The 26604-nt window shown below is 44.5% G+C and overlaps 1 protein-coding gene across 5 annotated transcripts in view; it reads left to right on the forward strand.

The window, feature by feature from the left end:
• wwp2 (WW domain containing E3 ubiquitin protein ligase 2) overlaps positions 1 to 26604 on the forward strand; it is a 52004-nt gene that overhangs the window by 23106 nt on the left and 2294 nt on the right. For 2 of the 5 annotated variants that reach the window (XM_076734135.1, XM_076734134.1), the window contains exons 10-20: positions 6850 to 7024; positions 14567 to 14621; positions 16433 to 16514; positions 17958 to 18086; positions 19526 to 19604; positions 20085 to 20156; positions 20427 to 20515; positions 22796 to 22955; positions 25631 to 25764; positions 26079 to 26219; positions 26358 to 26478. In XM_076734135.1, coding sequence (XP_076590250.1) covers positions 6850 to 7024; positions 14567 to 14621; positions 16433 to 16514; positions 17958 to 18086; positions 19526 to 19604; positions 20085 to 20156; positions 20427 to 20515; positions 22796 to 22955; positions 25631 to 25764; positions 26079 to 26219; positions 26358 to 26478 — 1237 coding nt within the window. Of the gene's footprint in view, positions 1 to 6849; positions 7025 to 14020; positions 14273 to 14566; positions 14622 to 16432; positions 16515 to 17957; positions 18087 to 19525; positions 19605 to 20084; positions 20157 to 20426; positions 20516 to 22795; positions 22956 to 25630; positions 25765 to 26078; positions 26220 to 26357; positions 26479 to 26604 lie in introns of those variants that run through there. The other 3 variants (XM_076734137.1, XM_076734136.1, XM_076734138.1) reach the window with 2 other exon arrangements.

Consider the following 26604-nt stretch of genomic DNA (forward strand, 5'->3'; position numbering starts at 1 on the left):
TGACTGCCTTAGCAGCTGCTGGCTGTTACTGCAAAAAGTCATTATCTCGTTTCAGTAGGGAGTTTAGTGATTAATTCAGTGCTGTTTCAGAAGCTATTTTTGAATCTTCCTTTTTTTTGGTAGAATACTTCTGAAACATCTGTCAACCACGACTGAACTGAAGTGCTCATATTTGGTTTCAGAGGCTCATGTTAGCGAAAAGTTCATTAACTTTTTCTTTTTAATCTCCAGCATGGGATTTTAATTTCACAGTATCGTGCAACAAACAAACAAACAAACAAACAAACAAACAAACAAACAAACAGTGAACTTCAGCATTGATGAACTATATTCTGCTCTGTACAGATTTTAAAGCCCTCTGAGGGCAGTTTGTGATGTTTGGACAGCATGAATGTGTTCTGGTTCATTTTGTAAATGATAGCATGAATGTTAGAAGGCTGGTCAACATCCAGTTTATAGTCACTGCACAGGAAACTAACCTAACCTGTTGCTAACCTCTTCTCTTGTGTTGAGTTTATGCTCTGACAGAAAGTTAAATAGACACGGATGTGCAACACAGCTAACAAGCTTTGATAGCGTCCTCCATGTTGGACTGTCTGACTTTCAGTTGCCTCAAGGGTCAGAGCTGTTGTGACGCTTTGTGGTCAGTCATGCCGGTTCGTGTTTGACCTGGTGTGACCTGTAGGTAAACACTTTATCAGACGTGCCGGTAAATGATAGAAACGCGTCCAGAGGAATGTTTCTGTTCCAGTTTGTTTTAAGAATGTTTTCAGTTCTAACGGCACGCGCTGTAATTGGTTCTAAATCACCCAGTTGATTTTCGTGTTTGTGTGCTGAGCCGTCATAATGAGGACACAGTTTTCTCCCTCTCTCTGTGCGCAGCAGAGCGCAGTACCCCGGGCAGAGCCCAGCCTCTTTATGACATTTTTACTTTGCACCAATTATTTGTTGCTTTTCAGTGTGTGACTGGGTGACAGAGAGAAAGAGAGGCTGCTTTTAGGAAAAGGTCAACCCCCCTTCTGCCCAAACCCCCACCCCCCATCTCAGTTTTTCCATACAAGGAACGAGAGCGCGGGGGCCCGGAGAACAAAAGTCCTTTCTTAGCGCCACATGTACTTCCATCCACCACTGTGTTGGCTGCTGGCCGCCGTGGCCCTTCAGAGGATCAATTAGCAAACTAACACTGGGTTTGTGCTCCAGATGTACACACCAGGAACTGTTTAGATGCTGGAGGGGGGCAGGGTGGGATGAGTTAAGCAATCGAGGTTTGGAAGCAGAAATAATGAAAGCCATCCAAAGCCGGGCTGAGGAGAGCTTCTGAGTCACACTGCTCTTCATCAAATATCCTGTGGAGCTTGCAGCGAGTGATGCATCACTAGTTCAAGATGCAGGACGTCATAACACGCTTTAATTAAAACTGAAACTGTGTTTATGGTACGTAAAGCCATACTTGTCAGCATCGCATGATGTCTGTCAACCACAATGTTACAATTCCTTTTCATGATTTATGTTGTTTAGGCAAAGTTAAACAACAGAAACTAGACTTTAAAGCAGCATTTTGTGTTTATGTTCAATACTGCATTCCCACAGTCCAAGCATAGAACGGGAACAGCTGTACCAAACCTAAATGTAACACTAACTGAAGCTCTTGCTCATACACAACTTCATGAAAGCTGTGATCAGTACTTCAGTCAAGACTGCAGTTGCTCCCAGCCCGTCCAGCGGTGGTGGTTTTCTACCTGGCAGCGTGTGTTAATGTGACTGTGGAAACTGAGCGACAGTCAGATGTGTTTCATACTGACGCTGAGATGCTAAATAAACCCCAGTTTTCCTAATTAGAGCAATCACAAAGCAGTTGAGCCTGAAACCACCAAAGAATATCAAGATGCCTCAAAAACAGCGCAAAAAGAACACAAAGCATAAACAGTCGTTCACTGAGTTTATTTATTGCAGTACACTATGAAGTACTTTCATTTTGACAGAGTTTTATTGAGAGTTAACATGAAATATTGGGTAACATGGTGTCTGGAGTCTGAGCCACAAACTGGCCAATGCTGAACTGCCACAGACCAGAAATGTTTCATGGTGGAAATATCTTTCACATTTTAACAGAACCTAAATACGACAAATGGGCGGTTATTATAAACAGTGAAATATGATGCCGCTTTTTAGAAAACGTATTACAAAAGATTGTATCATGATTACCACGACCATGGAAAATACTTGTTTCTGACTGGATGGCTGTCAGAGTCGTAAAATCTTCTGTTGAGGCACTACATATAGTTTCCATCTCCAGCATGGCAAGCATTGTTCATTATGATGCCACGACCGTGATTCCAAACAAAGGTGGAACGCTGCGTAAAACACAACTAAAGGAAGATGTGATAACGTGTTAATCAACGTTGACATACACTCAATTGAAAACAGCACAAAGACAATATATTTCATGTTTGACCTCATCAGCTTCATCGATATTCGTAAATATCTGCTTATTCTGAAACTGATGCAGCAACACATTTAAAACAAGTTGGATTAGGAGCAACTAAAAACTGAGAAAGATGTGGAATGCTCCAGAAACACCTGTTTGGAACATTCCACAGGTAAACAGGTTGATTGTTAACAGGTGATAGTATCATGATTGGATATGAAAGTGGCATCCTTGAAAGGCTCAGTCGATCACAAGTGAGGATGGAGAGAGGTTCACCACTTGCTCAGTTTCATTTGGTCAACACATGTCAAGATCCATTCCAACAGAAAGTGGGATGGAGACAGTAGATCAGAGCTCATAGTGATTGCTGTCAGCCATCATGAATGAGAGGGCTGTTCAAAAGATGCACTGTGTAATCTCAATTTGGACCGTTCATGGTGAGGAAGCTGTACACGTCTGGTTCAAAGAAATACACTGAGTATGAGTTAAAGTCAGATAGCAGAAATAAGTAGAGACTCTCAGACGAGCCACTGCGGGCTCAGGGATTTTCCCTGGCTCCAGTAAATAACTAGCTAGTGCTAATATCAGAGAGGGAATAGTGTTGTCCTGCCTTTCAAAGGAAGCTCAGAGGCATGGTGGTCAGAGAGACTATCCCTCAACCAAATTACTCCCTGTTTGCAATCATCCACACTGCTGATGTGTCCTTGAGCAAGATATTGAAACCTGCCAGCTCCTGGGGTGCAGTCGTGTAGCTGAGCCTGACTTCTGACCACAAGAGACAAGAGATTTTCCATTCAGAAGACAACAAAGTACCTTTATTATTCCGCTCCTTACGTCAGCTAATGTGGGCTCTGTGCTCACTGGAGACACAATGCTGAGTGTGTGAGTGCCATGCTTGAAGGTCCTCGGCAAAGAAATACCATTTACAGTGCGTATATACACGTACACTTATCAAGGATAGGACTGCTTCCGTGGCTTATGAAAGTGTTGCTCAAACTTCCTTGAGGGAAAACTGAAGTCAGGTGTCATCAGTTTTGTCACAGTCAGAAAAAGAGCGGTTTGTTGTTTTTGGTGTGTTTTATTTTCTCTGCTGCTCGCTGAGAGAAATAGCTCACAGCTGCCATCTTACTCCAGTTTAGATTCAATAAACATTTGTTGTGCTAGAGGAGTCACTTTGCATGAAGAGCTGTTTTTAGGGCTGATTGAGTTAGGTCACTTAACTTGGCTAAAAATGGTGCACAGCGTCAGTTTACGTGACGGCTCGTAACGCTCAAAAATTCACTCTTAGTTGGTTTAGAGAAACCTGTGTTCACTGGTGGGAGCAGCAAGTTTGTTTTAAACAATAAGTGTGGTCATAGTCTGTATTTTTCTTCTTGTCAGCAAATATGAATAGTCCCCAACCAACAAGGAATTGGTCCTACTAACAAGTACTGTGTGTGTGTCTGTGTGTGTATTGCATCACACTGTTCCACTGGCCTCCTTGACCATTAACACACATGTTTTTGCTTATTTTGACTCAGTCCCACATACACTGTCCTGCTGCTGAAAATAGTCCCAACACATGCACTGCGTTCTCCTCTTTGAGTAATATTTTCTAAGAACTACAGGGAACCGCAAAAACAGCACAGGTGGTTTTCCACACAGCGGCCGGACAAAGTAAAAGTTGTTTACCTTGATTGCATGTTGGAGATGTATTGGGTTTCACTCACCGCAGTAAGAGCCTGATGTTTGCAGGTTATCATCTCACAGCTCACTGTCGCTGTTCTTCCCTGCGAGATTTACTCATCCACTGGTAAAAAGTGCTGAATTGTCTATGTTGTTGACTAAAACTAAGACTAATTTAAGAATACAGTTGTAATAATGTAAGTGACAAACACATCGTGTTACCTGTGACTGCCTCTCAGTAAAATGTATCCTGTGTTTCGCCAGTTGGACCCTTTTAATGAGAAGCAGCAGCAGGAGATGTTCAGTTTGGATTCGCTCCGGCTGAAGGAGAGCTGTCAGTAAACAGAGACACTTGATGAACAGTAACAGTGGGGCACTTGAACACACGCGTTGTTTCCTGTGAATCCCCTGTGTATGGGTGCACAATGTAAATCTCACACGGGAAAGGCGGACTGTACCAATAACAATGAAAACTACGACATGGAGGGTCAGTTACAGGATGTAAATACGTTGACGTGCTATTGCTGGGCAAATGTTGGCCATAAAAGGCATCAGAAATGGGATGGGGCGCCCTGATGGCCTCGGGGTTAGGCCCTTGACTTTGAATCTGACTGTGGACCTGTGTTGTAGGTCGTTCCCGTCTCATTTTCTGTTCTCTCTCTTCTGTCAACAAAAGCATAAAATGTGCCCAAAATGCTTCATGAATTGGGTGTGACGTGATGAAAATCCTCTAACTTTAGATAAACGTGTATTCATCCGTAGAATGTTGACTGAGCACGTACGCTCTCACCATAATACTCTGCTTCATGTGCTGTCGTTAATCTGTCATTCAGCTCTCCTCCTGCTCACTGAACACACACTGGATGTGTGTTTGAGTTTGGTTTAGGCGCAACAAAAGTGAATCTATGTAGAGGTCTTGGACCACTGGGAGGACCCAGCAAACGAAACGCTGGTGGCTTCACAGTCAAACTGATTATATTAGCGTGTGAATGAGGTTTTGTGTGTTTGCACTTTTGGTGTTAATCTCATGTTCTGTGTGTCGTCCAATAGCGTAGAGTTTGAGAAGCGTATTCCAAACAGGTAACATCAGGGCATTTTGAATATGTAAGAGTTCAATGAATGAATGTTCACTGTAGAGGAGCAGAGCAGAATTATTTTACAGCTTGTCTCACACATTCACTGCAGCAACCAGTCTTTTATATCCGGACTACAGGGCGAACCAGGTTGTCAGACCGCTTTAGAAAAACACTGAACAAAAGCAGAGAGGTGGAAGGCCACAGAGACACAGTTCTCCAGCTCGTTATGAAAGGCTGAGAAAAACACCATGGAGTTTTAACATTGCTACGGTGGAAGCGATGTCATGGTCGACATGAGTGTTTATTCCTTTTTGCATGAGTGTGTGCGTCTGCGCGTTCTCAAGCCTGTTGGTTTCTGCACAGCGTGTTTTTGTTAGCATACGGAAGTCGACGCTGTTTTCTCTTCCAAATTCTGTAGCGCTGAAGTCAGAGATATGAGAATAGCAGCGGAACAGCAGTCGGTCCTGCTGAGCCCAGGGAACTGATGTGTGTGTAGGTGTGTGTGTGTGTGTGTGTGTTTCAGTGGACCTTCTGTATCTCAGCCCATGTCCAGAACTCCCATCTCAGGGGAAGAGCAGGATATACAGAGATCACTGGTTTCCAACCTTCTTCCTGAACAGACAGTTTTTCTATTATTGAATAGATGGACGAATCCTGACTTAGTAACTTGTTGTATGGATATTTTATATTCTATCCAATGCATAACAATAACAGTATTTAACCCAAATAGTGAACAGAATAAGTGCAGGACATTTGTGTAAAATGAGCAATTTGGGTGAATTTTGAGCAGATTATTTCCTGTTAATGTTGCATCAGAGATGAGTCATACACTTCTCTGAATCATATATATTTTTAATTTCTAACAATCATACACGTAACAGGCTTCTTTTTTAGACACATTGAGTGTTTTCTTCTCCCTGACGCCTTGTTCCATTATCGCTCCGGTTGATTTAACTCTTCTCATGCAGGATGAAGCTGTTTAGCAGAGAGTGAGGGTTCTGTGAATGCAGCTTGTGTTCAGGCCTTCACTGTGTCCATATCCTGTGAGATTCTTTTTAATTTATACCTTAAGGGGTGTTCTCACACCCCTTAAAATCGACAGGCCTTGCGACCTCTAGTGGAGGTCGGGACTCCCAGGTTGGGAACCAGTGACATCGACCTCTGAGTCATGCCACTGGCAGGCACTGACGCACAGACACACACTACGACACATGGTTATTGTCACTCAGAAATCTGGCGTCGCCCATTGTTTTCCCTAATCATCGTAATTAAGTGCTGGCGTTGTCTTTAAAGCGAATAAATTGTTGTTGATGATGTCTGAGGCTGAGCTAAACCAGTAATGACGCCACAAAAAAGAAAAAGAAAAAGAAATCTGGGGACCTGCCATGTGAATATCCATCAGTTTTATTCTGCCCCTGTTGCTATCCTTTTCAGGAGATGTAGAACAAGACTTTCCTGCTTCATCCCCAGCTCCTCTTCCTCCCTCCCCCTCTCTGTCTCCTGCCTGTTACTGTTTGCTTTCCTTGTCTTGCCTTTGTTTCTTTTTCCTTCTCTATATAAATCAGTCCTCTTACTATCAGCAGCACTGCTTTTTGATACAACCACCCACTCTTGATGTGCTTTATAAAGATATTGTTGAAAGCCGCAGCCCCTCTCACCCCCATCTGTGTCCCCCTCCAGCTGGGAGAAGCGAGTGGACCAGCGGGGCCGGTACTACTATGTGGACCACAACACTAGAACCACCACATGGCAGAGGCCCACGGCCGAGTCTGTGCGCAACTACCAGCAGTGGCAGAGTCAGCGCAGCCAGCTGCAGGGCGCCATGCACCAGTTCAGCCAGCGCTTCCTCTACCAGGTACTGCAGGCCCTCTCCGGCCACGTTTACATGCACACAGTATACCGGTATATAGGAAACAATGATGTCTCACTGAGGCAGGTTTTCCCCCAGGAAGGCCTCTAAAATAGTTCTGATGGGTGCAGCATTCACTGCTGTGACTACAGGGCATTGACTCTGGGTCTGTTAGATATTCAACATACACACATACTTTAAAGATCACCTCCGGACATATTTTAAGATGTATAGAAATCACTGTACTCTGAATGATCAAGTGTTTTTTTTCCCACAAAAAAGTTCTATCGTCTTGTTAAAATCCTTAAAATTGCAGCCTCGTCTTCCTTCCTTATTACAAAATCCTGAATCTGTGATTATTTTTTGTGATCATCAATACCCAAAGATACACTTAAGACTCACTTGTGGCACTCTGCAACCTCAACTAGACTTCCCTGCAGATTTTATTTCTTTTACCTGACTGCTGATAAATCTTAAAGTACATCGTAATATGTACAACTAAAATATGTTAACCTTTAGATCAACCAAATTATGTCCAACAACAAAAGCCCTCTCAGCTGGGGCGTCTGTATTCTGATATCAGTGTCTGGCATCAATAGACACATGTCCACATAGGCTTACATCTTACATCAGTTTCAATGTACATAGGTGTGAGACCACATATGCACATTATAGCAAAGTGAGGATGAACCAAAACAGTGACTTTTCATGGTACACATTGTCATTTGAACCATTGTTAATGGTCAAAATATCGATTAGTGCAGCTGAATAGTTAACATTCCCCTTAGCTCACTGATGTTGGTGTCTTTCTGCTTTGATTAAAGTCCATGCTGTATGCGACACGTCACAGGACGTCGGTTTCTATAGAAATTAAAGATGTTATTTGAGACTTGTTTATAGTATTTTTCCAGCGCAGTCAGTCGAGGTTCGACCATGTCTCCGGCAGTCACCGTCCTCTCAGAGAAGCAGCCAAGGTCAGACTGCAACCAGACAGTAAAGATTTACGGGACTAAAACAACAGAGCTTTCTCAATGGACCATTATTAAAACAACCTTAAAACTCTTATAGGCTCCTATATAAACACCCCACCCTGCACTGTGTGTGTGTTTGCGTGTGTTCTAAGGTTCCAGCTCTAATGAAAGTTGTCTGTGCATTTGTCCGAGTCTACAATTAGTCTTTCTATGCATCGCTCTTTAAAATCACCGTGTTTCACTCCATCCATCCCTCTAAACCTCTCATCATCTATCTGCTCATCCACACACCATCGTCCTGCCCCACACATCGACAGTCTCACACCCGTACTCCCGATCCCGTCATCACACAGTATCTGTGTCTGCCTACGCCTGCTGTGGTCAGCGTTGAAGTTGTGAACAAAGGTTTGAAATCGTTAAGCGCCCGGCCACATGCTATTTCAGTGAGAGTAATTGACCTTCGAACATAAACCGTCATCAAACATCTGGGGAGTTACACACACAAGCAGCAGAGAAACAGAACTCCTTTGTGAGAAGTTAAACACAAAGTGTGAGCAGGTGGTGGAGCCGCTGGCCTGTTCTGATTTATTGTCCACTGGCATTTACAGTAGGTCTTGGCAGTCGATCATTTTGGACCCTGGTAAGAGTATTACTCTGTTTACTTTATTGATTGTAAGTGTGACCAGTGTTATTACTGTAACTGAAATAGCCTTCTGTCCATGCTGCCCTTTAGCTGGGAAAGTACGGCTCACATCTTCATGCAAGCCTCTAATCATGTGAACATGACAGTATCAATAAGACTACGATGGAATTTCTTCTCTTCGAGGGCTGAGAATCAAACCTCAATACCAAGCGAAATGTGTCCAGAGTGTTATTGAACAAACCAAAGCTGGCGTGAAATGCTTTGTGGGATTCTTAGTCATGTTTCTTATTCTTTGATCAGGTATTTTTTAGACTTAAATTTCTTGTATTTGTTTTAAATTAAACTCTGTGTTTGAGAATTTTTCTCTGCTTTGTTAGAGTACATATTAAAAGGTATAAAAATGCCTTAAAAAAAAAGCTTCATTTAGTATCGTTAACCCCATTTTCCACTGTATGAACTTAACTTAACGTGAAGCTGGTGTTCTCTCCCGGCTTTGTGGAGGAGTCCCTGGATCTAAATTATGCTGCTGCTCAGGAAAGAGATCTTAAATGCAGGTTGTAGATACTTTCAGGTCTGGTGGAGCGGATGTGCTCTCACATCGTAACAAAGACAACAGCAGCAGCTACCATTTTATGACTGCATCTGTAACGACCCCAACCAATACTTAAAAAAAGAAAGGGCCAAGCACATGTGTGCGGATCCTCCAGTGCAACAGATGGACAAATAGTGAAGGGGAAAAAAAATAAAGCCTTGGACCAAAGCCTCACAATTTCCCTTAAACTTCAGGTTAAAGGGAGCTCCTGGTTGCTGCAGTCCGTCGGTCAAAACCCTATTCTTTTCTGCCTTAAAGGCCTCTGAACACCTCAAAGCCGAGGCTTACTCTACAAAGTGTTCTGCAGGAAATAGATAAGATTAGATAAGATCTTTGGCTTACTGTCGTCCTCAGCATCTCTCTGACTCACTCAGTGCACAGTGCTGTGATCCATTTTGATTATGGTTCATAGCAGAAATAAGTATTTAATTTAATGACCAGGTTATCCCGCATGTGAATGTTTCCAGTGATGTCAGATGTCATGTGATGTCATGATTGAAACAGTCATCGCAGTGTCAGGATTAATTCATGCGCTCGAAGGTGACGCCACACACAGGCGCACACTCTGTCCACGATGGGACAGAAATGTTCGGGTTCGGTGTGGGCTGGAAACTTTGCCTCCTTCCTTTTTTCTCCTGTGGCCTTCCTCCTCTCCCTCCTCTCCCTCCGTGTGTGTGAGAAAAGCCAGTGGGCAGGTCTGCCCTCCATGTAGATAGCACACTGCTCTGTCTTGGAATGCCCACACTGCTGATAGCTGCGACTATTTATGGCCCCAGTGTGTGTGAACAAGGAAACACACACAAAAGAGCTCATAGTTTAACTGTGAACACAGCCACATGTTCTACTGCCCGACTGACACGCTCACTGTGTGGGGACGCGCTGTAAAAAAAGAACAACTCCAACACGATGACTGAAAAACTCCTCTCTTACTGTTAAAAATCAGGGCATCAGTTTCCTTTACTGTGACTTTCACTCTGTTTCTGTGTGTGTCTCTGTGTGTGTGTGTGTGTGTGTGTGTGTGTGTGTGTGTGTGTGTGTGTGTGTGTGTGTGTGTGTGTGTGTGTTTGAGCAGATTTGTTCACAGGGCTGTAATGTTGAGGTCAGGTGCCACATTTCTTTTCTGCTGCACATGACAACCGAAGAGGGTCAAGGGGCCGGTCGTCCTCTTAAATGGACCATGGCGCTGTAACGAGTGCCTGCACACACACACACACACACACACACACACACACACACATATGCATACACACACAGGTTAAAACTGTGTCTGTGCAAACTCATAAACAGTAGCAACAAAGCGTGCATGCATTGAGAGTTTGTAGTCACAGACGGTGCTTGCAGATATACACTTGTTTTTTTGCTGGTCCGCAATGGGTGTATATGTCTGTGTGTGTCTGTGTATGTGTGTCTGTGTATGTGTGTGTGTGTGTTTGCAGAGTGATTGCAGCTCGTTAGGAACCCCAGAGAGAACAGCCTCAGAGTCATTAACTGCCATTTCCGGCCCTCCCCTCCCTCTCCCTCCCTCTTTTCACTCCTTCCAGTCTTCCTTTACTTTACCTCTGTCATTTCCTTTGACCCCACCCACCCCACCACCCCATCTTTCTGTCTCCAAAATCCCCACAATCTCACTTTCCCTCTCAAAATCCCCCTTTTCTTCATCGTGCTAAAATCTTTGTATTTCCATCTCTGCTTATTTCAGATAGCCTCCTCCTCCTCCATTGTGCACCCTCTACCCTCTCACTGGTCTTTTGCTCCCCTCACCTTCCCTCATTTGCCTCCTTCTTCCTCTCTCTCTCTCTCTCTCTCTCTCTCTCTCCAACTTTCAGTCCATTCTCGCTGGAACAAGGACTCTTAACAGCAGCACCTGAATCATTTTTTTCACTTACACCAGCGAACAGAAAACTCACACACATCCACATTCAGCCGTATTTACACACAGCCCGTCAGTGCTCATGTTTCCATTAAGCGGTTCAGTTTATACCATGAAAGGACAATGAACAGAAGGTATTGAACCTATACTGATGCTGGTTTTGTTGACGTTATTTTATGAAGAAAAGAAGAAGGTCTGTGAGTGTGAATTACTGTGTGTTTCGACCTGTTTTTCAGTCTGTGTGGGCAGATCATTTTCCTCTGATCGTTATAATCTTATATTTTGAATCCGTACATTTATATTGTCCTGTGTGTCACAGCTGCTGCCTCAACTGCTGACTGTTAATGAGCTTCCAAAAAACTACAATAACTAACTTCCAGTTGTTTTTCAGATAACATGCATCCGTCCTTTTTGCTTGCTTTATCAATTAGTTGAAAAATCCATGAGCAACTAGTTTAACTGTTAATTGTTTTTAAGCGAAAATGTCAAATATTCTCGCTTGTCCTTCATGAGGTTTTGGTGCTCGTCTTTGTCTTTAGTGACAGCGATGTCAGTATGTTTTGGTTTGAAGTGATTTGAAGACATCGCCTCTGGATTTTGAAATTGGGATTGGTGAAAAATTCCACCTTTGACATTTTGTAAAGCAAAAGAAAAAACAATCAAGAAAATAATGTGCGGATGAAGTGATGGTGAAAATAATGTTAAATTGCAGCCCGACCGCATTTCACAGTGTCATTACGAGACCTAAGGCCATGAAATGCGGTGAGACGCTCTGGAAAACCTCTTCGCTGATGTATTGTGTTGCTCAATTATAAAAGCATCTCCAAAACAGCTCTGTCTGTTACCAGCAGTCATACTGAAGAAGCGTCGGGTCAGATTTAGTGTGTGGGTCTCCATCTTAAACCCCCACTGTTTGGACTATAAACCTCAATGTCAAATGAAACCAGAGAGTGAAGTAGAAAGATGCAAATATTCACCAGCAAAAATATTTTCTTTCTGCATAATTAACTATAGCCGTTCTAAATACGCACTGCGGTACGAACACTGGGCGAGTGACATCGCTTCGTATGAGTTGAGAGACGACATAAACATGTTTTCAGAGTGCTTGAATGGCCGATGAACTCACTGACCTCAAGTTTACCGGATTCCTGTTCGTCACTTTGCCTCCTGCTGCGCACAGATTTGCTCTCTGCGCGTGTGGAAAACAAGTGGCGAGTTGTCTTTGCAGGAGAAATGTGCTGAAAGTTTTTACAGGCGTATGAATGAAAAGTTAAGAGTTTTCCTAATAGCTTTGTAGTATATCTTCTGAAGCCACACTGGTGTTCTAACATGTTAAAGGCGACCAGCTCAAATGGCTGTTTTCACCTGTGGTGCCTGGCCTTGAAACGGACCTTTATGGCGTATTCCTTCCAGATCCATAACACCCAGCCATTATTTCACACGTTTCTGCCAACATGCTGCTTTTCCCTCTCTTCCTCTCCCTCCCTTGTTTTCTCAGTCCCTCTTTCTTTTCCTCCCTCCAGCCTCGCTCTGTCTGGAAGCTGCTGAGGAGCTGAATGGTCAGAGCCAGGATGAAGTCATCATGTCTTTATATCATTATATTCTCCTTTTACCTTTTTTAGTCACAGAAAGCCCATAAGGGTGGGGCGCCGGGGCATAGATTGGCTGTCGATGGGAGCGACACACACACACACATACACACACACACGCACACACACACCCTTTAACCCTGTTATGTGCCCACTCTCGCTCCTCCAGCAGGCCTCGTCCTTTCCATCCCGACTCCCTCAGAGTTTCCATGACAGAGCCGTTTTAAATGGGCACAGTCACATTTCTTTTTGGGAAATGCTGCGTAAAGTGACGTTGACATTCGATGGATAATGCTCTACTTTATGGCTTCTCAGAAAATAATCATCACTTTTGTGGTGCGACATGTCTCAGTGAAAAAAAAAACCCTTTGAAGGTCCACCAGTTTTCATTTGGAAAACGGTGGTTTTGGGTTTTTTCACCTCAGTATAGCCAATAAAGGACGACAAGCGCTACCTGCGCTGCCAAAACCAGCCATTTAATAGATGGAGAAGCCACCGAAACGGCATTTTCCCACAGCTTTTGATGATACTCTGAATGCATAATAGATTTTTTGTCTATATGCAGAGTTGTTTGGCATCTTAAAATCACCAAATCGTCGTGTACCCACCTTTTTATTTCCAGCACCACTGCACCATTAACCAGTGTAACATGTTGTGATTAGAGGGGCCCGTACTCTGCTCGGTGGTACACTTAATGATTCTGAAGCTGTTTGCGACACATATAACCTGACCGGTTTGATAAACATCTTTCAGCAGAAAAACCCATCAGCGGCCACTAATTCCTAACAAGCGTCTTTTCAGCTACTTTTCCACTCAGGCTAATATATATTCATGGAAGTGTGTGTGTGTGTGTGTGTGCACGTGTGTGTCCGTGTGTGTGTATTCCAACATAAGAACGTACACATTGACTGTTTGCCACAGACAAACTTTCCACACACACACTTTTTTTCAGTGTGTGTGTATATGAGCGCAGGCTGAGTAAACCCCACAGTGGTTTCCAGGCCCAGGCTGAATAAAGGTGCCTTTTGTCAGGCCCGGGGTGGGTTGGGGCGGCCGGGGAGGAGGCGGGGTGGGTGGGGCGGGGGGTGTCCAGTCTGGAACAAGCATGAATGTTCCCTCAGTTCCCTCAGACATCGCACTTCCCTGCCTATTTTCACAGCAGCTCTAGAAGAGAGCAAGAGAACGAGGAGGAGGAGGAGGACCTCGGGGTGGGGTAGGGAGGGGTGCCAGGGTGGAGGAGGAGGAGGAGGAGGAGGAGGGATGTACTTGAGGAGGTGAGCGGGAAGCTGGGGGGTGGGGCTTGCGTCCAGCCAGTGAGCTCATTGGAACAGCGTTGTTGTTTTATCCTCCTACCGAGCGTGTAGTTTTTGGAAGGCATACGAGCCACCAGCCGGCCAGCTCCGTCAGTCGCCCCTTACCGCTGCAGCAGAGAGGAGCCACCCCCACCCCTTTCTGCCCTCAACACTTGCACACACACATACACGCACACACTTCAGCCAGCCCGACTTACCCACAGGTACCATCTTTGGTTTCGTGAGTTAGCGAGGTCAAGCGGCGAAGACTTGATTGTCCACGTTTGGCTTCACTGAGTGAGTTTCACTGGCGTTGCTCTCAAATGTCTTATTTTTTCTTACTCGTCTGAACTCTCACTGGTTTTCCCTCTCTGTATTTTTTGGGATGTTTTTTCCCAACCTCCTCTTCATCCTCACGCGGCGGTGAGAAAGCGAGTGGACAGACAAGAATTTCATGCCGTGCAGGGCAATGAGGACAAACGCTGAGAGGAAGCAGGAGAGGGCGGTGCAGAGAGGTGGAAGCGGAGAGGACGGAGACAGAAAGGTGTCCTAACCGGATTTGTTTTGTCTCTCTGTCTGTTTCTCCCTCAGCCATCTGGTGCTCCGGTGGAAAATGATCCTCTGGGCCCGCTGCCTCCTGGATGGGGTAAGTTTGCCTAACACACTCCTTGTGCACACACTCCTAGCACAGATCCTCTCAGTGAGGGGGGCTGAACTGCTTCGATAGTCTCAGGGTTTGGCTTCTGTCAGCAGGCTAGACTTTGATCTGCCTCCATACCTGCTGGTGGTGTCTGGTGTTGAGGTAAATCTGATCGGTCAGGACTTGACTCTTAAGTCTAAGCTGTTTTCAATCAGAACCTGAAACCCTTGTCAGTCCTGCGAGCGGCATGTAGGTCTCTTTGACGACTCCTGCCAGTAATGACCAATCGGTTGATATATGAACAGCAGGTTCTTGATTTAGTCAGCTAAGTCATTCAGAATGTGTGTGTTTCACCTCTGCAGGTGGTTGTGAGGGAGTGAGGTTTAGGGGAAATGGTGCAAAATGTTTGCAGCACGGCAGGGTTTTCTCTCTTCAAAGCACATTTTTGATGATTTTAAGCTTTTATGCAGCATCAGAAACAGAGCTCTTCCTTCCAGTCTCCAGTCAGATGATCGATCGTTCATTGATTGATTTACATCTCCGCTCCTGATCTTGATCTTCTTTCCATTGTCGAAAATCTGGATAAAATGTCTCCTGTTTTTTTTTTTCTTCTTCAATACTCTGCTCATGTAATACCGATTCATCACTGCACGCACCGCCTTTACTCCAGAGTCCACTAATTACAAAGTCTGCATTATTAATGGCTCTTTTCATCATCCAGCATTTTCCCAAATGAGCAATGTAATGGGATCCATGCAGAATCATGTCACACACATTCATTCATTCATAAACGAACCCTGCTGGCAGCTCCCGTCCCACCAGCATTCTCACAGACTTCATCACACGGCCATGTTCTCTCCAAAAAAGCCTCACTCCCTGCCCATGATGCCTTTTCAACATGTTGCGGTATCTCAAGACGAAAACCTCAATTATATCACTGGCTCGGATTCGCTTCTCTGGCGCGCTCTTTTTCATCTGCGGTCGCTTCCCTCGCTTTTTTTTTTTTTTGTAAGGCTCGGATTCAGAAAGACAAAGATGGGAGAAAAGAGGGAACGATGGAGGAGAAGGAAAAGAGACAGTGGCGAATGAAAGAAACTCGAAGGAGGAGGAGGAGGGGGGGGTTCGAACTGGATAGTAAAGTGGGGGTGGAGTGAGTCAAGGAGAAAGCTAGTAAGAGTTGCAATATGAGCACTACTGTTTCTGGGCCCTCCACACACTCCTGTTAATGAGAAAAAGATGTCAGGGCGATGGAGGGAGGAGGATGGGGCACCAGCTACTCATGAGACCAGTGGCCTGCCATACACACACAAACACACACACATACACACTCAGAACATTCTACACACTTCCATCAAATTCTGTGCTGTGTTTAAGGTGCTTCCAATGTAGTCGTTCAACTATTTGTTACCTTTTTTTGAAATGAAACCTTGGCTGTATTTGCTTCCAACAGCATGGTCACTTTGACTTTCAAACACCCCACCGCAGCCTTAATTTTATACACACACACACACACACACACACACACACACACACACACACAGACGTAGGTTTACCCTGGTGAGGTATTTGGAACAAGCCACAGTGAAATATCACACACGCTCGCTGGTTTTCTATCATGGGGGTGAGATATTTTTTTCTCTTTATCCCTAAACAGAGAGTGAACCCGGCCGTTGCCGTCAGAGATCCTCACCTGATCTCTCTGATTCCCCGTCTGTTTTTACTGTGGAGTTTTTCCAAAATCCTCCAACTTTAAACACCACAAATCCAATCAAAGTCTGATTTTTCAACCTGCCGTTCTCTTCTGCCTGTGTCCACAGAGAAGCGTCAGGACAATGGCAGAGTGTACTTTGTCAACCACAACACGCGAACAACGCAGTGGGACGACCCGCGGACCCAAGGGTGAGACCGCAAAGTCGAAAATGTGCCTGTGTGTGTGTGTGTGCATGTGTTTGTGAGATGTGAGATGGTACGCCGCTTTGGGTGTTTGCTCGTACTGAAGAAAATCCTCATCCTGCTCCGCTCAGTGTGCCGACAGAGGGACTCATCTGCTTTATGATATGTGCATGTTTCCCACTGATCAGGGATGTCCTGGAGTATTATGGAGTTTAAAGAGGCGTGTTCCCGTAGGAGGAACATTTGACACATTTTCTGAAGCAGTGAGTGAGTTTACGGGAACGCAGAAACAGTTTTGGTAAAAGAATTTTAGCTGCAGCTTCTACATGTGTGGGAACCCTGGTCGCACTGTGGTTCATCTCACTGCTCCTCAAACTCGAAACACCCAGAGCTGAATTTGGAAACTTTTTGGGCTGATATCCTCCGATCTGTCTGCTGTTTCTTTCATCATTTTCCTGGCATTATCTTCTATTTCTTGACATTTAAACGCTTCCTGAATCCTTTATTTTCCTCTCACTTCGCTCATTCTGATTGAACCTCTGTCAGCCTGTTGGTTGGATGAAGTAAATTTCACACGGGATGAATTTTCAGGTCTGTTTTATGGACAGGCTCTTGAATCTGCAGAGCCTCTATGTGCCATCATTAGGGCTTGCTGGAGATGTGGTTACTAGCCCCAGTCTGTGCCTCTTATCTATTAACATTATACTCAAGTCACAGAGCCCAGTGTACCAACCTTTGACAAAGTGCACACTTCCTGCTGTTCTGAAGCGCTTCCCAGAATCCTCAGAGTCTCGTAGGATCTCAACTCATAAAAAAGGAATTTTAAGCTGTGTAAACTAAAATGGTAGCCGAAAAATTACAGTCTTTGCTTGATTTCAGCAACATGGACCTAAATATGAAGGTGAGAAATTTCTATGTTCATGAGGACCTGCAGCAAGGACATGTGTCACAGACAGAATACACGACTGACTGAATGTGCAACAGACTGAACATTTTTTTCATCCAGATGTTTGGAAGTTCTGGAAATACCTTCAGATCAGCGGTAAGTGTTTTCTGAGAGACGTCAGGGTATTTACTTTTTATATTTTTTAATACATGAGAGGCGCGAGCTGTGGCGAGGGTGAAAGGAGGAATGCTTGGCGGCATCCAAAATACTTCTCAGTCTTACTCCTTTATAATAAAATACAATTTTATACAGGCCTGTCCCTCTGTGGCCCTCTAGACTTTATTTTGAGCTGCAGCAGTCTGGATAAGTCAAACATGCCTTTGGGATCCTCAGAGGAGATGAACTCCACCTGAGCACGGCTGTGAATCTCGTACCATCGCAGGGTTTTTGTTTTAGTGTCCAGGGCTTTAGATCCACAGGTTGGTGGGGAGGTGTGTTAGTTTCATCCCCAGGACGGGGCCCCTCCGGCTGGGACCGTGCTCACTGCCCTTTCCCTGTTGCAGGATGATCAAGGAGCACCCCCTGCCCCCGGGCTGGGAGATGAAGTACACCGCCGAGGGAGTCCGATATTTTGTGGACCACAACTCGCGCACCACCACCTTTAAAGACCCCCGACCCGGGTTTGAGTCAGGGTAAATATTCTCTCAGCCCTTCCTCCCAAAGCTGCTTGTAGAGAAAATCAAAGTATGTCACAGACTGAGGCAAAGACATTCTGAGGAAGTGATCTCTGTCATTCAGGTCATGGAAAAACACAAAGTGAACTAAATCAACTTCACTTCAGCTATTTTTTAACGATTGCACAATGATTTTGCCTAAGTCTGACATAACTGACCTGCAAATCTCGCTTTAAGCAATCCCCTCGTTTTATGAAAACCTCACAAGATCATAAAAATTGTCAAAACTGCATCTTAATCTAAACTACAGCATCGCTTCATTCTTTTCTGCCCATGGTTTATCCACTGCCTTTCATTTCTTTGCCAATTTCAAACAGAATCAACTTAAGCATCACAGATATTTTAACAAAGTCATATTTTATTACAGCTACATGTTCATGCTAGCACGCACACACACACATGCCTGCACACGCACGCACACCCACCCACACACACACACACGCACACACACACACACACCCCTTCCCCCCAGCCTGTGGATGTTTGCCTTGAAGCAGTCTCAAATCTTTACGCAAAAGTCAGGAGAATGTGCAGATGTGCGACAACAGATCCACTTCAGACTGCACTGGCATGTGTGTGCGCGTGTGTGTGTGTGCGCGCGCTGGTGTTAATGGGCTTTTTTGTGGTGATGTTCGGCATGCAAGTCTGTATTAGCTCGTGGTGTGTTTGTGTGTGTGAGTGCATCTGCAAGCTGCTTTTCATGCTGATATTTGAGCGTATTTTTAGGCCGCTGGTCGTGGAGAGCTTCTGAGAGTCTTCACTGTTTTTACACTGGATCCTGCAGGAGCGTGCGTCCACAGCCGGCGCTCTGCCGCTGTGGTCTTCATTTTCTAACCCGAACCGATGTGCCTGGCAGCGCCGCGAGCACAAACCAGACGCATTAGAGGCCTCCGTCTTCTCTCCCCCCTCATTTCACTCTCTCTCTTTCCTTCCTCCCATTATCTGTCTAACTCTCTCGTTCTTTCTTTCTCTCTGCCTCTCCGTTGCTGACGAGGCACATATCCAGCGTGTGTGTGCAGTGGGTTGGTGGAGCTTATACTAACACAGCTGCAGGCTCGGACTCAGCTCTGTCTTTGAGACCTAGACGCACCGAGTCGTTATTTAGAAGAGAACAGAATAGCTGCTGTGAATTTAATATTTACTTTGAGCGTCTGGCACGCAACCTGGAACATCAGGGCTTCTTAAAGGAGACCATCGCGTTTCCGCTGATCTGACAAGCGAGGAGCTGAGAACATAAGACACCGAGGCCGTCAGTTTGTTTGTTTTAGATTATTAACTCTGGAATTATTCAATGAGGATTCCCCATGGATTTTGTGTAAATTGTGTAAAATCGACTGAGCTCCTCTCTTCTCTCTCTCTCTCTCTCTCTCTCAATGTGTGTGTGTGTGTGTGTGTAGGTCACGGCAGGGCGGTTCACCCGGTGCTTACGACCGCAGCTTCAGGTGGAAATACCACCAGTTCCGTTTCCTGTGCCATGTAAGTGTTAAGTGGACTTTGAAGCCACAATATAACTCTCCCCATCCACACACCACACCTTGATCTGTGTGTATTACAGGAGTTTTTACGCTTACCTGTTCTAGTATTTAGCCAGGCAAAGTGAATGGAATTTCATGTTGAGTATCTCTTTGCACAAACAGCTCCACTCTGATCTACCGAACACACTGTCAACAGTCCATCTTGGGATTATTTCTTCAGTAGAAATGTAATTTTTCAGTGCTGTGAGCATTGTATTTGGGTGGGGGCAGATTTTTCAAAGGTACATGAAGTGGGAAAACAAGTTTTTTGTAATGGGATGTCACATTTCGTTTTGGCTACGACTAAGGGTTGAACCTGACTTAGGGGTGAGAATAAAAGACTTGTTGTAACCAGCAACCATCAATGTCGCACAATGTTTTTCAGGAGGTCTGACTGACTCAAACCGAAAACTAACTTCTTCTTTCTTCTGCCTCTTTCCAGTCCAATGCCTTGCCCAGCCATGTAAAAATCTCAGTGTCCAGACAGACGCTGTTCGAGGACTCCTTTCAGCAGGTCAGAGACAAACACACCCGGTCTACACTCAGATGTCATGACATTAATCTCATCTTGTGTTCATTATACAGTATTGCTGAGATACAAAAAAATGGTCATACACCATAGAGTATGCATGAATGTGTTTACGTAAAGTAGTGATGCCTGGACAAAAGCTTGTCATTGGCTGATTCCGGTATCTGAGCACCAGTGTTCTCTCCATCTCAACTGCTGCCTGTTAAGAAGGGTTCATGTATTTGTTAATAGTATATATACATGTCTTGTCATCAGATCATGAATGTGAAGCCATACGACCTTCGCCGCAGACTCTACATCATTATGAGAGGAGAGGAGGGGCTGGACTACGGCGGCATCGCCAGGTGAGAGAACCAAACACACCTGTCTCCTCCTCCTCACATTGACTGTTATATGTTATATTAACATTTGTTTTTAATGTTGGTGCGGTGATGGTGTGTTCTTCCTATTCCTGCCACTTCTCCTTCTCTGCACCACCTCCCTCCTCGTCTGGAACCAGCTTCTGAGTTGGTGTTTCCTGCAGTTCCTGGCAGGATTGAAAGCAATTTTAAAAGATCATAAAGAGGCAATGGGCACAGAGCATGACAGGGTTCATGATTCAAGGTGTTGGGATCGCTGGCTTTGTGTGAAATTTGTGTGTGTGAGGGAGATATTCTCACTGGTTGCAGGCAGAGGTCCTACTGTAAATTGCTTAATGCCTCTTTTAAATGTTGCCTCCTGAACCATACAACACCTCCTACCCTCTTACAACATTTCTGTCCTCCCTCCCTTACCCCATCCCTCCATCCACCCATCACATGTATCCATCCTGCCCCCTGTGTCTGCTGTGTTCCGGGTCTTCCTTCCTGTATATGTCGTATTTTTCTGTTGGCGGTGTTCCCATTTTTTCTGTTTGGTTTTGCATTGTGTCTCTGTCTCCGGTGTCACGTCAGTGGTTTTACCCTATGGTAGGTGACATCATGCTGTTCTACCACAGGGTAGAACCACGGACGGGATGTTGGGAGGTGTCTGCGTCCGTCCGTCCGTCCATACCCCCCTCCCATAAACCCCAAGGGGGAGGGCAGGGGCCTTGGGAGCGCTTGGTGCTGGTGTTGCAGCTGGTGGTGGTGCTGCTGGTGGGCCCTCATTCTCTCTAACATGCATCCTTACACAATCTGTTTGTGTCTTTTTTGATTCTACCTTGTGTATTTATCCTTCACTTTGTATGTTTTGTCTTCATATAATTTCTGTGTGCAATTGTGTTAATGTACTGCATATTCTAACTTGTACCACTGTCCAAAGTAGTTACTTTTTAAACGTGATCGGCGCAAGACTAGCACAGAAGAATAGCCTAGATTAAGAAAAAGTTTTATCAAAGTTAGAATTTTGGGAAAAATGCTTATTCCCTTCGTTTGCTGATAGTCTAAAAATATGAAGCTTGAGCTGGCATATGATTATCTTAGCTTGGCATAAGACTGGAGGTACGGGTGAAGCAGCTGTCCTGGCTCTGTCCACAGGCAGCCAAATCCACCCACCAGCACCTCTAAAGCTCACTGATTAACATGTTACATCAGGTTTGTTTAATCCGGTGGGAAAATTTGAAGCTTAAAAACAACACTGTATGGGTTTACATGAGTTGTGTGCAGAAGTATTTCTCAACTAGGTGCAGTGGCTTCGTGGTGTCACCACCATAAATTTGCCAAGTAACCAGCGGCGCCTGACATGAGAATGATCTAAACCAGTGCTTTAATGACGAGCCCTAGGCTTATTCAATCTATTTGCCCAAATATAGTTCAGCATTCATTCATTCAGAATTACTTCCTTTGCAAACCTTTCTAAAGTTGTTTGGGGTTTGTTTGGAAGTGGTCTCAGTGTTGATGCTCTCTGCTTTACTGGGACTAACGCATCATATTTAGAAGGTGGTCATTTCAAAGCACTTAGATACATACGGATTAATTAGATACAGAGAAGAAGAAAAACTGTCATCATTAGAAAGCCATCCTCAGCTGTGTGAAAGATGAGGGGAATTCAGAAAATAAACTCCAAGCTCTCTGGAGTTGTAGTTATGTGACTGAACCTGACTCAGCACTGTGTTATGATGTTCTGAAACACACTGAGAGGCAGCATCTCCTCCCATTATCTTTACATTATTCAAACATAGTGTGTCATTCCTCTGAAGTGGTACAATTGCCTGTTTCACTGTCAGTGTTGTTTTTTTTTCTGTTTATTTCTTTCATTATGTTCTATAAACTGTGCCTTTGGATCGCGTTCTGTCTGTGGATTAAATGTACTGTGATTATGGTTTGTCTGTATTTGTGATGAGATGTCTTTTTCTCTAATGTATTTGTTTTTCCAATTGTTTCTACTTGTTCTGTTCTTGTTCCTGGACTCCAAAATGTCTTTTTTTTTGCTCCCAGTGACTGCTTTGTCTCTGCTCAGTGATGAAACTAGCTCTACTGAGCCCGTCTTTGATCAGAATGATTGTTCCTGCACTTTGCACGTCTCTTTTTAAAAAGAAAATCATGTGCATTGACCCTGGACGTGATAACAGTGCATCCCTGCTGTCGTCTGTCAGCCTCTTGGACCTTAAAAAGTGTCCCATGTTCCTCTCCTGCATTAATGTCCTCTGTCCTCTTGCCCTGCAGGGAGTGGTTCTTCCTGCTGTCCCACGAGGTGCTTAACCCCATGTACTGTCTGTTTGAATACGCCGGCAAGAACAACTACTGTCTGCAGATCAACCCGGCCTCCTCCATCAACCCCGACCACCTCACATACTTCCGCTTCATCGGACGCTTCATCGCCATGGTGAGCATGACTTAATAGAATGGACTAGTTTTATTAAAATGATACTGAAAAGATGAAATCTCTGGCTCGGCCGCATCAGTTTTTAATTTTCTTTTTTAAACTCTCCAGCAATGTCATAGGAGTGCAACGTTAAACTTGTACTCAGTTAAAAAGGCAAATGTAAACATGACAGCAGTATGTTCAGGGCGAATTTTGTACAGAAACTCGTCAGACATTAAACCGACTGAACTCCATTTGATGGCAACAGAAATGTGAAAGCAGAGGTTCCTGTAAAGAGCATGTACATGTAAATGTTGTTTGACAGCTGGAGCCAGAGATTTTTCCTTTGAATAATCAGCACAGACAGAAACATTGCTTCCATGTGTGTGCTGACATATTTATGAGCTGTTTTTAAATGTGTTTTTTGAGCCAAATGCTTATGCACTTGCTCCATTGGCATAGTTTCTTTTTTAGTTTTTTTAGTTTTTATTTTATTTATTTATTTATTTATGGGGGGGGGGGGGGGGGTCTTTTGCCTTTATTTGATAGTGACAATGATCTATGAACACATAGATAAACGTGAACAGTGGTATGACATACAGCATGGGTCCCCAGCTGGACTGAAAGCAGGGACCACAGACAAGGCTTTCATTTTTTCAGTTTTTCCTGAACTTAATATGTAAGAACTGTCTTTGGTCTTCTGAAATAAATATATTCAGCAGCATCTTTTACATAGAAATCTTGTTCAGTATGAAGGCCTGTTTTGACAAGAGAGAAACACTCTTACTGCAGCAGTAGGAACGATATATTTCTCTCTCTCACTCTCTCTCCTTCACACACATTTGTTTCCATTGCGTATGGGGACATTACAGAGACTTAGACTCATTTCCTGAAAACTAACCCTAAGCCTCAACCCTAGAATTGAATGATGAACGTAATGGAGTCCAGCATTATGGTCCTCACAAAGTTGTTGGACCCCACACCATGAGTGGGTTTCTGGTGTTTGGACCCCACAAATACAGACAAACACAAACTCATGAGATATTATGAAATGGGATTTAGTGTGAAGACGAGCACTTTTTGTCATCATCAGACAGGCGTAGTTGCCGTCCACAGGTGGTGATTGTAAACAATACCCAGGTGAGAGGTAGACAGTTAGCATGTGAGTTAGCACGTAACGTCACATGCAGGGTTTTCTGTCTATCCCATGGATGCTGACATTATGTGGTACGGGTCCTTACTGCTGCCATGTGTAAAATTCAATAGTTTCTGACTTTCACTAACATGATTTACAGTTTACACTATAATGTCTCTCTCTCTCTGGGACCAGCTCCAGAAAGCTGTAGGCCCCAAAAACCGACACCCTCCACCCCTCCTTCAGTCTGCCACCCCACCCCTCACCCACACCATGACCTCACTGCCGCACCCAACCCACACCCGCCAGCAGCTGCCTATATTTAGTCCTAAAATGCACTTTGCTGACTTGCCTTATAAAGATGCTTGTCTCTACGAGGCCTGAACGACCAAGCCCCTCAGACTGCCTCCTTTTCTTTCTCCTCTCTTTACCTTTTGTATTTTCCCATCTTTTCCACTGACATCCTCTCCTCTGTCTATCTGTCTATAAATCTTCCTGCCGTCTGTGTGTGTGTGTGTGTGTGTGTGTGTGTGTGTGTGTGTGTGTGTGTGTGTGTGTGTGTGTGTGTGTGTGTGTGTCGCACTGGCTGTGAGACAGACTCATGGTCATTCAGGATACAGTAGGACAGAACAGACTGTGACTGAGTCAGTCAGTGGGCGCCTGTGTTGTTCTTGGCTCATTGCAGCTCAGAGCCCTCTGTGGTTTTTATAACATTAAACAGCTCCGTCTGGCTGAATCTACTCACTCTACCTCTCTGTGAACACACACACACACACACACACACACACACACACACACACACACACACAGGAGAGATGATGACTTGGTCTGAATCTGTCTGAATGTATTCAGTTAGCGTAATGTGTTGGCTCTGTATCATGATCTAATCTTGGAGTTTTCACCATGAAAATAAGGACAAAAGGTAAATAATAAGTCATTTTGAAGTCAGGCGTGCGCATGGCTGCAGTTACAATGTCAGTTCCCCTCTGGACCATTAAGAAACAAATACATATGTCACCTTGTGCGGCTGGAGTTGTAGAAAGCTGCACAGATTAAGCGTTTGGGGCGGATATTATATGAATTATCAGTTGTGGTTTTGTCCCAGTAAATTCATGTCTATAAGCAGGTGAGGAGTTTTTGCGGGTAAAGGATTTTGACAGGAGAATTAATTCAGGCTGCCATACTTCCAGAAATAAAAGGCCCATTCATGTTTCCTGTAAAGGTGACGGCTGTTATTTCTAACACTTGAATGGGCATGATACAATCCCCAGATAATCATCAGCACGAACACCGAAAGGCTGAGAAGAATATACGAGCAGTTTGTCAAGAGCAAATTTGAACCATATGTCACCAATGGCCATACAGTAACACTGTAATACCACCAAATTACAGCGGAGGAAAAACACTCCCGTCGCTTCTCTGCTTCATTAGATCCAGAGACTCAAACCTGCCATATCATCAGGTTTAGTGAACTTTTTCTTCATCGCTTTCTGGATCTGAGCAGTGAACACCAGGTGACATTCCTTATTGTGGTTTTTAATGTAACAAATCCTCCCTGCAGGCTTTGTACCATGGGAAGTTCATCGACACCGGCTTCACGCTGCCGTTCTACAAGCGAATGCTGGACAAGAAACCCACGCTCAAAGACCTGGAGTCCATTGACCCTGAGTTTTATAACTCCATCATGTGGGTCAAGTAAGTATCACAGGATGGGTTACCTCTGGATGTTTGTCTTATTGTCATTTAATGCTCACAAGGGTAGAAAGTGGAGGGAAATAATCAGTCAAGACATTTCAGACCTCTTTATAAACACCACTGAACTGATGAGGCTTAGCTAGAAGTGAGAGCCTGATTTTCTCAGTCCCACACAAGTGAACAGATCTCTAACTCAGTGTCTAAAAGGCGGAGTAGCAGGAAATGTCCAATTTAAAAGAATTATCCTTCTTGCAAGAAATGTAGCCAAGGCTGTTGACTTAAATTTGTGGGTGTGTGTGTGTGTGTCTGTCTAGAGAGAACAACCTTGAGGAATGTGGTGTGGAGCTGTATTTTGCACAGGACATGGAGATCCTCGGGAAGGTTTCCACTCACCAGCTGAAAGACGACGGAGAGAACGAGCTGGTCACAGAGCAGAACAAGGAGGAATACATCGGGTGAGTTAACATGAGCCGCGATGACCACGACAGCTGAACAGACAGAGAAGAATGAAAACTTTATCAACGAAAAGTCGAAGAAATGATGTCAGTGACGGAGACCAAACCGTAGAAACCAACCACTGTTCCTTCCCTCAGCCTGCTGACAGACTGGAGGTTCACTCGAGGGGTGGAGGAGCAGACTAAAGCCTTCCTGGACGGCTTCAACGAGGTGGTTCCTCTGGAGTGGCTGCGCTACTTTGATGAAAAGGAGCTGGAGGTGAGGAGGAGTGGGAGGGTTTGGATTCTCACTTTACTGCCATGTAATGACAGTCCTTTTCAGGCAGTGATAATAACAAAACTTTATTTATACATCCAATTTCATCCAAGAAGATGCAGCGTAATA

This window comes from Chaetodon auriga, chromosome 6 (assembly GCF_051107435.1).
Source record: "Chaetodon auriga isolate fChaAug3 chromosome 6, fChaAug3.hap1, whole genome shotgun sequence".
NCBI classification, from domain to species: Eukaryota; Metazoa; Chordata; class Actinopteri; order Chaetodontiformes; family Chaetodontidae; genus Chaetodon; species Chaetodon auriga.